Below are 17,011 nucleotides of genomic sequence, written 5' to 3' on the forward strand. Positions count from 1 at the left end.
AAAAAAATAAATGTTAAAAAAAAAAAAGAAATTACTCTGACATTTCAAAAGTACAGGACATATACACATACAGATCTGTCTACATGTTCCTAAATCTTAAGTACTAATGCAGCTGGCAATACTTAATTTAAGGACTCCAATTCAAAAAGTTCAAACTATTTAGATTTGGAACCAAAAGTGGCTCTGGGCTGGCAGCCATGGGGCAAACCCTCGAGTGGATAAAAACCAGTACCTGCTAGGGGCACCTGGGTGGCTCAGTTGGTTAAGCGACCGACTTTGACTCAGGTCATGATCTCATGGGTTATGAGTTCAAGCCCGACATCTGTGCTGACAGCTCAGAGCCTGGAGCCTGCTTCGGATTCTGTGTCTCCCCCTCTCTCTGTCCCTCCCCTGACTGCACTTTCTCTCTGTCTCTCTCAAAAATAAACATTAAACAATTTAAAAATGAACAAACAAAAAAACAGTACCTGCTGAAAGGAATCTTCAAACAATGTTTTTCTTGTCACTGTAATCTTTATGTGCTGTGGCATTGCCAGTTGCTGAAACATAAGAATGACTTAAGTCAACTCTCACCTTAAAATGGTCTATCGAAAAACTAAAAGGGTAAAGTTTTACTATTTACCTTTGTTTACAGAAAAAAGTAGACTATGAATATGAATTTATTTCAATAATGTTTAACCATGCATTTGTGAGCATTCATGCTAATTAAGATCATTTAATAAGTAAGAAATAAAAGATCTCAGATGCAGTGCTTAATGGGTCAAATAAATATTTTCAAAAAGCTAATTTAGATTATTCTTGCTTGTATGGCCCCTGTTAATTACAAGTTTGAAGTTTATAAATATTCATTATAGTAACACTTTGACTAGTACATTTTAAGATCCCATAAAGAAATCATTAATTCAGCAAGTATTTATTTATATATCAGAAATAATTGACCATGCCCAGGAAAAATAGAATGTAACGAAATAGAATGTAATGAAATCATTGTTGCACTATATGCTAATTTGGATATAAATTAAAAAAATTTAAATTTAAAAAACAAAAAAACAAAGTCTTCTCCCCTCTTAATCATATATATCAAAATCATTTATATCAAATGTTAAATATGAAAGGGGATGGTTACAATCTATAAATCACAAAATGTTTTAACTCATTTGTTTGAAGATTGCTGCCATCTGAAAATTATGGATACTGAAAGGAGAACAGTTTTTTTACTCAAACTGTTTCAAATTTATTCTTCTGGACAACAGAAGCCACAAATAATCTGATAAATCTATTTCTTTGCCCTAAAAATAGAGAAGAGAGATTCCAATGCTTCCTATTTTCCCATTCTTCTAGGAGTTAATTATTTTCACAATCACTGTGTAATGTAAGCAACATAACAAAGAAAAGGGGGTATAGAAAAGTTCTGAAACTAACCTGACACCAGAACCGGAAATACTGAACCTTTGCCTTGAAGTCCCGTACGTAGGCTATCTGTGGTCCATTGTCTCTGAGGAGGAATGTTAATATGACATACATATATAGCAGCTTGTAAGATGATATATTGAAGGAAAGCAAAATACCACACCCCTTCAGTACTGAGTCAAATATAAAAATAACGTAGCACAGCATACTCTTAACACCACCTTAAAAAAAAAAATTCCCAGAACTAGTTTTAAGAAAGAGACAGAAATTCAGATCTTTTTAAAGACATTGTTGTGGGATTTTCCTTTATATAGAGAAAATTCCAACAGGACTAAGTAAAGGAGGTTGTATCTGGGAAAGTCGCCTATCTCCAAATCCCTTCTTTCCTTTGTCCTTAAATCAGACTCCTGGTATCTACCTGGGCAGACTGCTACCTAGAATAAAGACACATTTCCCAGAATGGTTGTGTGACTTAACCATGGCTAAAGAACTGTAAATGTTATATAGGACTTCTAGGAAGGCTCTTTTACAGAGAGCAAAGAAAGCTGGAAAGGGATTTTTTCCTCGCTCCAGTTTGTTCTTCCTCCATATTCCAGCCTGCAGTGCAACTATGATAGCTGAAGTTTTAGCAGCTATCACACACTATGAGGTAACCTTGAGAAAAGAGCCCACGGTGTGGAATGGTAGAACACAAAGAAAGAAGCCTAGATCACTAATGACACCATGGAGCTTCCAAGCAAGCCCTAGAATTCTTTTAATTTCATTTTCTAAATGTTCAATGTAGAAATACTTGATTCTAGGGGCACCTGATGGCTCAGTTGGTAGAGCATGTGACTTTTGATCTTGGGGTTGTGAGTTTGATCCCCACACTAGGTGTAACATTACCTAAAAATAAAATCTTAAAAAAAAAAATACAACTGATTTTGTCTATTGACTTTGTATCCAGTAACACTATTAAATTCACTTACTAGTTCTACTAGTTTTTTCTAGATTCCTTATGATTTTCTAGGTACACAGTTATGCTCTCTATGAAAAAAAAATAGCTTTACTTCTTCCTTTCTAATCTATATATCTTTAAAAAAATTGTTTTTTAATGTTTATTTTTGAGAGACATAGGGGCAGAGCATGAATGGGGGAGGGGCAGACATAGATTCCAAAGCAGGCTCCAGGCTCTGAGCTGTCAGCACAGAGCCTGACGTGGGCTCAAACTCATGAACTGCGAGATCATGACCTTAGCTGAAGTTGGACACTCAACCGAGTGAGCCACCTAGGTGCCCCCTATCTATCTTTAAAAAATATGTATTTACTTATTTAAAAAAAATTTTTTTAAATGTTTACTTATTTTTGAGACAGAGAGACAGAGCACGAGTGGGGGAGGAGCAGAGAGAGAGGGAGACACAGAATCCAAAGCAGGCTCCAGGCTCTGAGCTGTCAGCACAGAGCCCGACATGGGGCTCGAACTCACCAGCTGTGAGATCATGACCTAAGCCAAAGTCGGACACCCAAATGACTGAGCCACCCAGCCGCACCCCCCCCCCCCAAAATTTTACTTATATGGGGCGCCTGGGTGGCTCAGTTGGTAAAGCATCCGACTCTTGATTTCACCTCATGTCATGATCTCAGGGTTCATGAGTTCGAGCCCCAACTGGGCTCTGTGCTGACAGTATGGAGCCTGCTTGGGATTCTCTCTCTCTGCCCCAACCCTGCTCACGTGTGCACTCTCTCAAAATAAATAAATAAACTTTAAAAAATAATTATTAAAAAAAATGTTTACTTATGTATTTTTGGGGGTGGGGGGAAGAGAGAGAGAGGGAGAGAATCCCAAGCAGGCTCCCCGCTCAGTGCAGAGCATGACACCAGGCTCAATGAGCCAAAATCAAGTCGGATGCTTAACTGACTAAGCCATCCAGGTGCCCCCAATCTATCTTGTATTTCTTTCTCTTAATTCATAGAACTACCAATTCAATGGTGAAAGAAGTAGTGACAGTAGCTATTGTCTTATTCTTGCTCTTAAGAGGTATTTTATCATTGAGATGATGTATCAAAGTTTCCAAGGCAGCTGAGAGTTTATCATAAACTGGCATTTTATTTTCTCAAGTGCTTTCTTGAAATGATGATTTTTCTCCTTTAATATGTTTATGTAGTGAATTATATCGATTGGTTTTTGTATATTAAATCAATCTTGCTATCCTGGAATAAATTTGATATGATGATAATGTAATATCCTTTTTATAGTTTGCTGGATTTAATTTGCCATTATTTTGTTAAAGATTTTTATACCTATGTTCATAGAAATATTAGCCAGTAATTTTTTTATACTATTCTTGTTTGATTTTGCCATCAGGACTTATAGGAGCCTCATAAAATGAGTTGGGAAGTGTTCCAATCGCTTATATTTTATGAAAAAAATGTGAATAGGATTGATATTATTTATTACTCATAGTTTTGATAAAATTTACCAGTGGAAGCCATCTAGCTCAGACCTTTCTTTGTGGGTAACTGTTTAATTATGAATTCAATTTCTTTACTAGATATAGGGTTATTTAGATTTACTATTTCTTCTTGTGTTCATTTTGGTAACTTGTATCTTTCCAGGAATTTGCCCATTTGACCTAAAATATTTAATTTCTTGGCATAAAGTTGTTGAAGTACACACTTAGTTATCTTTCAATGTGTGTAGGATAGGTAGTGATGTCCTTCTTTCACTTTCATATTAGTAATTTGTGTTTTTTTTCCATCCTCAGGTGTACTAGGGGTTACTGATATTATTTTTTAGTGTTTATATATTTATTTGAGAAAGTAGGGGAGGAGCAGAGAGAGAGGGAGAGAGAGTCCCAAGCAGGCTCTCTGCTGTCAGTACAGAGCCTGAACACGTGGCTCACATTCATGAACCATGAGATTATGACCTGAGCAGAAACCAAGAGTTGGACACCCAACCAACTGAGCCATGCAGGCATCCTGGGATTATTATTAATCTTCTCCAAGATCCAACTTGTAGCTCTGACTTCTCTACTGTTTCGTTTTCATTTCATTAATATCTGCTTTTATGCTTATTTCCTTTCTTGTGCTTATTTGGGGCTTAATTTTTTTTTCTAGATTCTTTTTTTTTTTTTTTAATTTTTTTTTTCAAAGTTTATTTATTTTTGGGACAGAGAGAGACAGAGCATGAACCGGGGAGGGGCAGAGAGAGAGGGAGACACAGAATCGGAAACAGGCTCCAGGCTCTGAGCCATCAGCCCAGAGCCTGACGCGGGGCTCGAACTCCCGGACCGCGAGATCGTGACCTGGCTGAAGTCGGACGCCCAACCGACTGCGCCACCCAGGCGCCCCTTTTTTTTCTAGATTCTTAAGGTGAAAGCAGTGATCACTGATTTTATACGTTTCTTATTTATAATCTAATCCTATATAAAGCAATATATTTTCCTCTGAGGATGATTTTTTTTTTAATGTTTTTATTTTTTATTTTGAGACAGAGAGAGACAGAGCATGAGCAGGGGAGGGGCAGAGAGAGAGGGAGACACAGAATCCGAAGCAGGCTCCAGGCTCTGAGCTGTCAGCACGGAGCCTGATGCACGGCTCGAACTCACGGAGTGTGAGATCATGACCTGAGCTGAAGTCGGACGCTTAACCGACTAAACGACCCAGGCACCCTGAGGATGATTTTTTTTAAACCCCATAAATTGTGATATGTTGTGTTTTTATTATCATTAAGTACAATATGTTTTCTAATTTCTCATGACTTCATTGAGCCATGGATTACTAACAGTGTGCTTAATGATGGAAAGAAATATATTTCTATCCTAAATAAAACACTATGGTTTTATGGTTTTCTGTTGTATGTACCCAAACTTAACTGAAACAAAAAATAAATGATACAAAAGTATCTATTATTTACTTAACATATCTAAATAAATTTCAATTTTGTTAATATCCAATTGGCCTGAATTTCTGGTTTTTGCTTTAAACATGAAGGTTTTTAATAAGCAGAAATTATAAAATTAAGAAGTAATGAGAGACTAACTGTGCCCAGAGACACTACAAGAAAACTACTGACCAGTACTTCTTACAAACACTGATGTAAGAGTCCTCAACAAAATATTACCAAACTGAATTCACTAGTATATTAAAAGGATTAATATTTTAATCTCTTTGACCAGGTGGGATTTGCTCTTGGGATGCAAGGATGGTTCAACATGTGAAAAATCAATCCTATACAGCATACATTAGTAACAAACACCAAAAAAAAAAAAAAAAAACACCCACATGATCATCTCGAGGCAAAAAAACTCCAAAAATCATTTGACAAAATTTAACATCATTTTATGGTAAAAAATACTCCTAGGACTAGAAGGAAACTACCTCAATATAAGGGCCATATATGAAAATCCCACAGCTGACATCAAATGAAAGCTTTCCCTCAAAGGTCAGGAACAAGGCAAGGATGCCTGCTTTCCCTTCCATTCAACATAATATTAGAAGTTCTAGCCAGAGTTTCTTGCCCTGAAGAAAGGCAAGGAAAAGAAACAAAAGACATCCAAATTGTAAAGGAAGAAGTAAAATTTATCTTTGTTTGAAGATTGTATAATCTTATATTAAGAAAATCTAAAGATTCCAGACAAAAAAAAAACTACTAGAGTAGGTACACTGAGCAAAGTAGAATACAAAACAACACAAAAATCAGTTGCATTTCTATACACTATCAATAATCTGAAAAGAAAGTTAAGAAAACCATTCCATTTACAAATAGCATAAAAAAAAAAAAAACCCACTCATGAATAAACTAAACCTAGGAGGTAAAAGACTTAGACACTGGAAAACTACAAAAACATTGGTGAAAGAAATTAAAGAAAACAAATAAATATAAAGATACCCTATGTTCATGGCTTAGAAGATGTACTACTGTTAAGATGTCAAAACAAACCCAAGAGAACTACAAATTCAATGCAATCTCTACCAAAATCACAGTGACATTTTTTTGCAACAATAGAAAAATCTATCCTAAAATCATATGAAATCTAAAGGGATCCTGAAAAGCCAAAGCAATATCAAAAAAGAACTTGGATGAGTTCAAAATTTAGTAAAACCTATAGTAATCAAAACAATATGGTACTAGGATAAAGACAGACATACTGACCAATGGAATAGAAAGTCCAGAAATAAACTTTTGTGTATACATGGTCAAAAGATTCTTGACAAGGGTGCCAAGACCATTCAATGGGGAAAAAGATGGTCTTTTCAACAAATGGTGTTGGGAAAATTGGATATCTACTTGCTAAAAAAAAGAAGTCAGACCCTTTGCTAACACCATGAATAAAAATTAACTAAAAATGGACCCAAAACCTACATCTAAGAGCTAACACTTTACTGAATGCACAGAATAGGGAAAATATTTGCAAATGATGTATCTGACAAGGGATTAATAGCCAGAATATAAAGAACTTCTGAAATTCAACAATAAAAAAACCAAACAACTGGCTTCAAAAATTGGGCAAAGAAGTTGAATAGACATTTCTTCAAAGAAGATACACCAATATTTGGTCAATCAGCACATGAGCTACTTCATTCCCTGAAGCTGACATTTTTAAAAATCAAGCAAACAGAAAGTAACAACCGTTGGTGTGGATGTGGAAAAACTGGAACCTGTATGCACTTTTGGTGGCAATGCAAAATGGTGTACCCACTTTGGAAAACAGTCTGGAAGTGCCTCAAAAGAAAAAAAAACAACCCAAAATCAAAAACAAACAAACAAAAACCCAGAATTACCATTGACCCAGTAATTCCACTTCTGATATATACACAAAAGAAGTGAAAGCAATAGCCTGAACAGATTATTTGTACACTCACATTCATTGCTGCATTACTCACATTAGTCAAAAGATGGAAACAACCCAAAAATCCATGAACAGATGGATAAATAAAATGTGGTATACACACATAATAAAATATTATTCTGCATTAGAAAGTAGTGAAATTCTGATACAAACTGTAACGCAGATGAACCCTGGAGACAATACTAAGTGAAATAAGTCAGTCACAAAGCGCGTATACCATATGATTCCACTTATATGAGTAGTCAAATTCACAGAGGCAGAAAGTATAACAGTAGTTATCAGGGGCTGAGGGACGAAGAAGATGGGAAAGTTATGGTTTAATGGGTACAGAGTTCCAGTATGGGGTAATAAAAATGTTCTGGAGATGGATGGTATTGATGGTTGTGCAACAAAGTGAATGTACTTTGCCACACACACAAAAATACCTTAAACAAAACACATTAAGCAGAACTAAACACAAAGTTACTTTTCAAAAAAGGAAAAGAAAAAAACAAAGTAACAGGAACTTTTAAGTTAGAGGTAATGGAAATGAAAGAAAGCAGGCATCAGATATCAGGGATTAATTGGTGAGCAGTATTGTACTGATAATTTTTAAATAGTCTTTTTAGTGCTGTGTGAACCAATAACAAATATGAAAGGTCTCTAGGAGAAATTATTCAAGAGGACAATAAAAATACAAAATATTTAGTGGAGAATGGCCTGTGGGCAAGCCAACTCACGAAACAGTAAGATTTGCACTCTTTGCTAATTAAAATCTTTATAACAAAATCTCAGTAATCAGTTTTACTTTTAATCTACGATGTTTAGAAAACTTACAGAGCAGATTTTCCAGTGCGGGGATCAATATAGGTGGTTGTTCTTCTATTGTGGTCCACAAAATATGGAATTCCATCTACTGTGAATCTCATTTCCCAGCCTTCAGGTAAGGGCTTTTCATTTAATTGACTACAAAACGTAGGAAAAAATACAAATAAAAAGTGTTGAAGAGCTGTTTGTTTCCCAAGTACACAAAACAAAAATTACCCATAAATGGAGCATCATTTAGATCATTTAGTCCAGTGTTCCCCGTAGTTTACTAGACTTCTCTAGATATCCTACAAGCATGTTAAACCTGTTAATGGGTTCATGGAACCACTACTCAGTTTTCAGCTATCTAATTAGCCTATATTCCAATAAGCCACCTAAACATCTTGTGGTAACCAAGTTCTGCCCATTCTGCTTTTGAAGCCTCATATTCATTACTGTTTTCAATCCCCAAGAACATCTTTACCTCGGCATTATTCATCTGTCTTCTCAACTTTCACAGTAGCCACCAAACTGGTTTTCCTGCCTCTAGTCTCACTTTGGTCCTACACATACTTCATATTGCTGACAGAATACTAAAACAGAGATCCGATCAAATTAGTTCTCTCCTTAAAGTTATATCCATTGTTCACCGCTAGCAAGGAGCCCTGAACTCCAACACCTGGCACTCACTCTGCCCTCAACATTCCCTTTCAGGTTTAACCCTGCATTCTACCTCCAACTCCCTTTCACAAACCCTGTGATTTCAGTGTAGTGCTACGCACCATTTCCCTAAATAAGACATGATCAGTCACACCTCCAAGTGAAGCCTTTCCCCTTGTCCAGAATATCTTAATTATCCCTTTGTTAAGGCAACTCAACTGTTCTTTATAAGTATTTCTAACCACTTCTTTGATACCTATCATTAGACTTCGCTTAATCTGTCTAAACTTCAGTTTGTTAAGAACGTCTGTGTAATAAGACTGTAAGAGGAATAAATGAGACAATACAAGTAAAAAATGTTGGCACATAGTAAGCCTTCAAATTGTTAACTATGAGTATTCCTCTTACTACTCATTATCTTTGGGTCTCTCAAAGTACTTCCTTCATACTGCTAGCATAGCATTTATCAACTTTTTCAGTCTGGTAACAACTTCCCACCCTGCAATACCACATGTTTTCTTTTCTTTTCTTTTCTTTTCTTTTCTTTTCTTTTCTTTTCTTTTCTTTTCTTTTCTTTTCTTTCTTTCTTTTTTTTTTTTTTTTTAACGTTTATTTATTTTTGAGACAGAGAGAGACAGAGCATGAACAGGGAAGGATCAGAGAGAGAGGGAGACACAGAATCTGAAACAGGCTCCAGGCTCTGAGCTGGCAGCACAGAGCCCGACGCGGGGCTCGAACTCACGGACCGTGAGATCATGACCCGAGCCGAAGTCGGACACTTAACCGACTGAGCCACCCAGGCACCCCAATACCACATGTTTTAAAACAGGAACCAGATTAGAAGGCAACAGTGAATTTTTGTTACACATTAAAATAATCAAACCATTAGCATAACTATTCAAAACTGCTTACTAGTGAACCTAAGAAATTTTTACATTCTTATTTTTTAGAGAGAGCAAGCACGTGAGTAGGGGAGAGGGGCAGAGGGAGATAGATCCCAAGGAGGCTCTACCCTCAGCATGAAGCCCAATGCGGGGCTTGATCCCATGACCCTAGGATGATGACCTAAGCCGAAATCAAGAGTCATACACCCAACCAATTGAGCCACCAAGGCACCCCAGAAATGTTTACATTTTAAAGTATTATACTAGGGGCGCCTGGGTGGCTCAGTCAGTTAAGCATCCAATTTCAGCTCAGGTCATGATCTCATGGTTCATGGGTTTGAGCCCTGCGTTGGGCTCTGTGCTGACAGCTGAGAGCCTGGCACCTGCCTCAGATTCTGTGTCTCCCTCTCTCTCTGCCCATCTCCTGCTCATGCTCTGTCTCTAAAATAAAAAAAACATTGAAAAAAATTTTAATATTACACTACAATGGGTAGGGAACTAGTGAACACTTCCTTTGTTGTTTGTGTATTGTCCTATTGGCAGCCAGTCTTTTTTGCTAGTTAGATGTAATAGCTCCAATTTTCTCATCTGTTGGGTTTAGTGAGAGAAAAAACTAGAAATGTTCAACTTCTCATCAGAAAGGAAGAAAGGGAGGGGTTGGAGGTATTTAAGCTGACTGGTTTTAGAGAGCCACTATTACTGCAGGATTGTCATTTTCATCAAGTGTACTTCAGAAAAACAAAGGCCAAGAACCACTCTCTAGAACAGTATTTTGTAAACTATGTCAAAGGGTTAAGAACATTTCGCTTTATTCACAGAACTGAATAGAAATGTCAGATAAAATAGACTACCAAGAATTTTTTAAAGGTAACACTTATTTGTTAGAATTATATTTGCAAGATAGGCTCAGTAACAAGTTGTCTTGAAAACAAAACAAGCTGGATAGAACTGGGTCATTTGTATTATTTATTAAAATATGATTCTCACTTTAGTTCTAAAACTTTAAAGGTCCAAGGAAGAACAAAATATGGTAGTAAATTACAGAAAGGTTACATGGTCTATTCTGTCCTTCAAGAGAGAATTTTAAAGAGCAATTTAAAATGTTACCTTTGAAATTCTTAATTATTCCTTTTTGGGAAATTGAAATATTTAAGTTAAATATCACAACAATATAAAAAATGTTGATTTGTTAGTATCCAGAAATAGTTTTTCTTAAAACTTTCAGGAAGAGAATGCGTGAAGAATAAATTAGACCAAAAGAGAGATCTGGCCTCTGTGCTCCACTACTGGTGATCTCCAGGCCTCTGGAATGTCCTGCCTGTCATGAGTATCTTTGTTTGCTTGGGAACTGTGAACACCAGACTGTCAACAATGTGATTTATGATGGAGGCTTTGGGACACCCCATATCAGTTCCAACCTCTGGAGTAACTAGAAACCGAAGATACTATATTAGCTCAAACTCTGGGGAAGGGCTGGAGACTAAAGGTTAGCTAAGCAGGCAGTATGTGACGGGAGTCCCAATAAAAGCTCTGGATATCAGAGACTAAGGAGATTCCCTGGTTGGCAATACTCCATGCATACTGTTTCACATCAATTCTGGGTGTTTGGAATCCTCTCCCATTCTGCCCTTATATCTCTTCCTTCTGTTGGCCGTAATTTGTACCCTTTGCCTGCAATAAATGTACCTGTGAGTATAACCAGCTTCAGTGAGTTCTAGTCTCTCAAGTGAGTTACCAAACCTGAAAGTGGTTGTGGGAACCCCTGAATTCGTACCCAGTTGGTGTGAAGTAAGAACAATCTCGTGGAGACTGCTCTCTGACTTTATAGAAGTTCCATTTATAGAACCTCCATTCCTTGCAGAGTGGAACCCTCAGGTGGTCTGATAAATGCACATTAGATTTTATTATAAGCTGAACTGTGTCCACCTGCAAATTCCTACATTGAAGTACTAACCCTCAGTACCTCAGAATGTGACCTTATTTGGAAACAGGGTCATCACAGACATAATTAGTTAAGATGAGATCATACTGGAGTACAGTGGGCCATTATCCAATACGGCTGGTATCCTTATAAAAAGGGGAAATTTGGACACTGAGACATGCAGACCTGAAGAATGCTATGTGAAAACTCCAGCTGTGCTGCCACAAACCAAACTATCAGAAACTAGGAGAAGGGTCTGGAACAAATCCTTCTCTAGTACCTTCGGAGGGAGGAAAGCTCTGCCTACACCCTGCTTCCTGGACTATGATACTAACTTCTATTGTTGAAGCCACTTAATTTGTGGTACTTTGTTAAGGCAGCTCTAGCAAACTAATATGTATACTATTACATAATGCTACAAAGAAAAAAGCAAGTATATACACAGTTACCAAAACTTTAAAAAGAAATTCATCTTTGAGATACAAATTTCTAGTTATAAAACAAGTAAGTCACAGGGATGTCAAGTACAGCAAAGGGAATATAGTCAGTAATGTAATAACTTTGTATGGTGAAGGAGGATAACGAGATTTATTGTGGTAATAATTTCATAATGTATATAAATGTCAAATGACTATGTTCTACACCTGAAACTAAGAGAATATTTTATGTCAACCATACTTCAATAACAGAAGACAAACTTGTAATAATAGTATGTGTCTCTTCATTACTATATTGACTAGCAAGTTCCTGCAATGATCTATGTAAACAGTATTCTGAGATAACTATAACAACTGCAATATGGTATTAAAAACCTAGGATTTCTATGATGGCAAAAATCCTAGGCATTGCTAATTCTACTAGGGTTACAGTTTACAGTCACAACAGAAGGAGACCCTTGATTTCAGGTAAAGGTTAGTAAAACTGAATCTGTATTTATTCCCTCCTAAGTCACATATTCCCTGAATTCTGTCCAGTGATCCCAGGTTGCAAAACCCTGCTTTAGAATTAGTAATCTAGTCTTACTAATTATAAATAAGAATCTTTGGATACACAGTATATTTATATATACTAGAGAGCTCTTTCCCCTACTCTCAAGAAAGCCACATTCATTACATGAAATCATATAATTTTTTCTCTTTCTAAAGTATATGGGTGAGCAATGTTTAAGAACTTTGGGGAAAGAACACATAACTTGATTTTTCTTATAACTGAGTCAGAAACAGGGTACAATATTTAAGAGGTTATCTATATACTAGTAACTGAAAGTTTCTTACCCTTGACTTCTGGGGTCCTCCCACTGTGTAATACGAGTGTTGTGGTTGACAAAATATACTCTACCATTGCTGTCTGTTCTCTTCTCTTAAAAAAAAAAGCAAAGTGTTAGAGTTGGCATAGTCTTCTACAAAGTAAAATAAAAGGTGCTGAATTTGCCCATTTGTCATTGCATGGATTTTGTAGTTAAAATGGGGGCGGGGAGGCACCTGCGTGGCTCAGTCGGTAAAGCGTCTGACTTCAGGCTCAGGTCTGGCTCAGGTCATGATCTCACAGCTCGTGAGTTCAAGCCCTGTGTCAGATTCTGTGATGACAGCTGAGAGCCTGGAGCCTGCTTCAGATTCTGTGTGTGTGTGTGTGTGTGTGTGTGTCTCTCTCTCTCTCTGCCCCTCCCCTGCTCATGCTCTGTCTCTCTCTCTCTCTCTCAAAAATAAATAAGCATTAAAAGAAAATTTTTTTTTAATTTTTAATGTTTATTTATTTTTGAGAGAAAGTACAAAAGAAGGGAAGGGGCAGAGAGAAAGAATCCCAAGCAGGCTCCACACTCTCAGCGCAGAGCTGGACATAGGCTCTAACTCACAAACTGTGAGATCATGACCTGAGCTGAAACCAAAAGTTGGTTGGACACTTAACTGACTAAGCCACCCAGGGGCCCCTGTAGTTTTTAAATCACAACTTTAAAAGATTTGATTTATTCTTTAATTCACAATGTCCTGCCCCCAGGACCTTTCTGTTCAATCTAACCAAAGGCAGCAAGAATAATTAACGTTTTAACTTTTCATACATGACCTCATTTTATCCTTAACAGTCCCAGGAATAGACAGTTTCAGTTTATCTGGAAGATAAGGAAACTTGGATAGGTTAAGTGATCTGCCCAAAATCTCAGAACTAAATAGCAGTGAGAGAATGGAAACTCAGGTCTCTATTCAGGGATTTTTTTTTTGCATACCCCATCAACTCATTTCTTAAAATAATAATGGTTGGGGGACACAACTTGTTTCTTTGTTAATTGCTAGGCATTATTCAACTAGGGAAGACAGTGTTCCAAAATATACTCTGTTCTTTAATACACTCGGTTTCCAAATCCTACTTTCTACACAAAGGCTGGACAGAGTGCTCAGTTCTTTAATATATTGGCTTTGAAACTGCTACTTCTTTCCCTGTCTGCCTCTTGCTTTATTTAGGATTCTTGTTTTCTTATCCCGTCCTACAAAATTTTCCCTGTATCCCTGAGCTTTCTCATTAGGGCTTAGAAGACATGCAGATATCATTTTCTCTTTTAATAACCAAATAGTTAAAAAAATTTAAGCTCTGTTGTTTTGAACTATTGACTTCTCTGTTCTATTACTAATTAATTCTTCATCAAAAGATAATTCCTGTACCTGAATTTTTTTTTGATGTCTCAAAATGAATTAAGTGAAGTAGTAAAGAATATAGAATGGATTCCAACATTAAAAAAACATAGTTTCTAAAAGTTAACAATTTCAAACAAAATTTTAAGGTTAATCCCAAGCTGATAAAGCCATTTTTAATTTCATATGGTTTGAAAAATTGGTATCTATTTTTCAAGTAACATTTAGGTCCCTTGAATCATTCTCTAAGCAAGTTATTGCAGGACAAATCTTAGGCCAAATTATATAGCTATGTCAAGTTAGTATTTGGTAACTTTTAACTATATCTCCAGCACTAATTTCATGATTTAAAAAAAAATTTTTTTTTCAATGTTTATTTATTTTTGGGACAGAGAGAGACAGAGCATGAACGGGGGAGGGGCAGAGAGAGAGGGAGACACAGAATCGGAAACAGGCTCCAGGCTCTGAGCCATCAGCCCAGAGCCCAACGCGGGGCTTGAACTCACGGGCCGCGAGATCGTGACCTGGCTGAAGTCGGACGCTTAACCGACTGCGCCACCCAGGCGCCCCCTAATTTCATGATTTTGAGTAGAGTAAGGATATGTGAGGTTAGAAGGGGTATGCTGGTGAGTATCATGAACCTCATCCTGACATCTCAGGTACTTTCTACATCATTTGAGCCTAAAATGGAAATAGAACCCCAAGTGTGCATAATATACAGACAAACGGGATTCTGCATCTTGTGATACATTGTGAATATTAATACTGGCCTTGCTGCTCATGGCATTTTCAGTGTAAAATGTAACCAACTTTAAGTCTGTCTCTGAAGCAAAAAGAAGCATCCACAGTGCTATAGTTGGCTACACGATAATATTAGTTAATATTCTTGGCAGACATATTAAATTTAAAAATTTTAAATATATTTGCAAAATCTGTACTTTTTTTGTATTCAAATAATTTTGAAGTAATTTTTTTAAATGTACAAGTAATACCCTAAGTGTATAGCTGCCATATAAGTTCAGATTTCAGGATGAGCAATTTTCTCTTCAAAAGTTAACGAGGCAGGATAAATTTAATAGAAAACTGATTTTCTATCTATGTTCTAAGTATACACTGCTGATACCAGCAATTCTTGGAACTATGAAAAACAAAATTCAAAAAGGTGGATGCACTTGCAAACTGAAGGCTCATCTGCTTTTAATGAGATGGGCTATAGAGTTGATTTCTTCCTTTGTTGAAAGAAGTCACACGATAAACAATACTGAGATTACTGAACATCAAACCTGAATGCAGATCAGAGTACTTCTTGACTTGAATAAAACAGTAAAAAACAGAAGCTTATTGCTGTTCTACATATTCTTTCACAGCAAGTCTCAAAATAAGAAAATATCTTTAGACTTGATGGGTAAAACCAGTTATACAAAGCCCTATTAGACTACATTGTTGAACCAAAGCATTCTTTGTACTCCAGCCTCTTTAGTTTGCATGTATTAAAAATTCTTCACTGTCAGCTTGTGAGGCAGTAATGTCTAGTCCAAGCACAAAAAAGTCTGAAAGGGTGAGGAGGCTGAATTTCAAATACATATTATGTCGGGGCGCCTTGCTCTCTCTCTCAAGATAAAATAATTTAAAAAGTAAAATAAAATAAAATATTGTGTCACAAAAATAATGCTGTCAATTTCAGAATGTAAACACAGGCTGTGAGTTGGGGTTTTATTTCCTGGGTCAATCCTGAGGATATGTCAGGTAGAGTTTCATCTGTTACAATATACCAATGTTGTCACTGGTTCCACAAATAAGGCATGTGCCCCAAAGGCAGAGAGTCATGAAGCAGTGTTCTAAGTAGCAGGGTGGTCATAAACTCATTTAGGAGGAGGGGTATACCTCAATTTCTGAAGTGTGAAACATAAAAATAAGCAGAATGTAAAATAAGCAAGCCAAGATTCTGATAACTTGGGTAACCTGGGATTGGGTCTTTAGAGGCAGTATTTTAGGGAAGTGTTGTTGGCTAAAGTGAAAATGAGAAGGATCCTAGTGATGAAGATAATAATAAATACAAAAGGCACCAACCTGCAGGAAAAGCTTTTTTGAATAAAGGCAACATAGCCAACAATTCATGCTTCTATGGGCAAGGGGCCATTTTTTCCTACAGCTGCTCTGGAGAAGGAATAAAATGGTCTGTGCTTCTGACAAAAGCTAATTGGGTCATGGTTTATTTGCAATAAAATTAAGAGGATAACACATGACCTTCAGATATATCTTTTCAGTGCATCAATTTCTCCTCTGTAACATGGACATATGACAATTCTAGAAATAAAGCTGGGAAAATCATCCATGTGTAGGAATGCAATCTGACAGGTCTAGTTCAATATGCTTCATAAAGGCAACATCCCCTTTTCTAAAGTACTTCATACCAAACATGTATTCTCCACTCTGAAACTCACACACAAGACTCCTTATCATACTGCCAGGCTTTGGTGAAACAGAAATTCACAGTTCACTTTCATATGCCCTCCCTTTGTTACACGATAATAGCAATAACAGTTATAAGTATGATCTATTACATTTTTTATCTGTCTCACAAGAGTGCTAAAGATAAATAACTCTAAGAGCAATGGGGCTTCTCACAGTATTCAGTATCATTTACTGTCCAGATTCATATGATGTTGACACATCATTTTTTTTCTCCATTCCTCAATAAAGTAATGCCAGAGCAATGTATTTTAAAGGCCAGTGCCTCCCAACAAGACTATCTAGAAATATTAATTTTGGAATTTAGCCCCCAAATTATGAAATATCTGTGGCTCTTAAAGATAAAACTTCAAGTAGTTCCATAAATGGGTTTGCTGTTTTCTACTTTCTAAACTCTCTTCAGCTTCCATGCAAAACTATGAA

General features: G+C 36.6%; 1 protein-coding gene across 3 annotated transcripts in view; it reads right to left on the reverse strand.

Moving 5' to 3' along the window:
- The window catches only part of ITCH (itchy E3 ubiquitin protein ligase), a 149,423-nt gene that overhangs the window by 23,192 nt on the left and 109,220 nt on the right, over positions 1-17,011 (reverse strand). For all 3 annotated transcript variants that reach the window (XM_043604720.1, XM_043604721.1, XM_043604722.1), the window contains 4 exons: positions 12,767-12,851; positions 8,058-8,186; positions 1,423-1,495; positions 468-539 (listed from right to left, as the gene is read on the reverse strand). In XM_043604720.1, coding sequence (XP_043460655.1) covers positions 468-539; positions 1,423-1,495; positions 8,058-8,186; positions 12,767-12,851 — 359 coding nt within the window. The remainder of the gene's footprint in view (positions 1-467; positions 540-1,422; positions 1,496-8,057; positions 8,187-12,766; positions 12,852-17,011) is intronic.

The sequence above is a fragment of the Prionailurus bengalensis genome, chromosome A3 (assembly GCF_016509475.1).
Source record: "Prionailurus bengalensis isolate Pbe53 chromosome A3, Fcat_Pben_1.1_paternal_pri, whole genome shotgun sequence".
Taxonomy (NCBI): domain Eukaryota; kingdom Metazoa; phylum Chordata; class Mammalia; order Carnivora; family Felidae; genus Prionailurus; species Prionailurus bengalensis.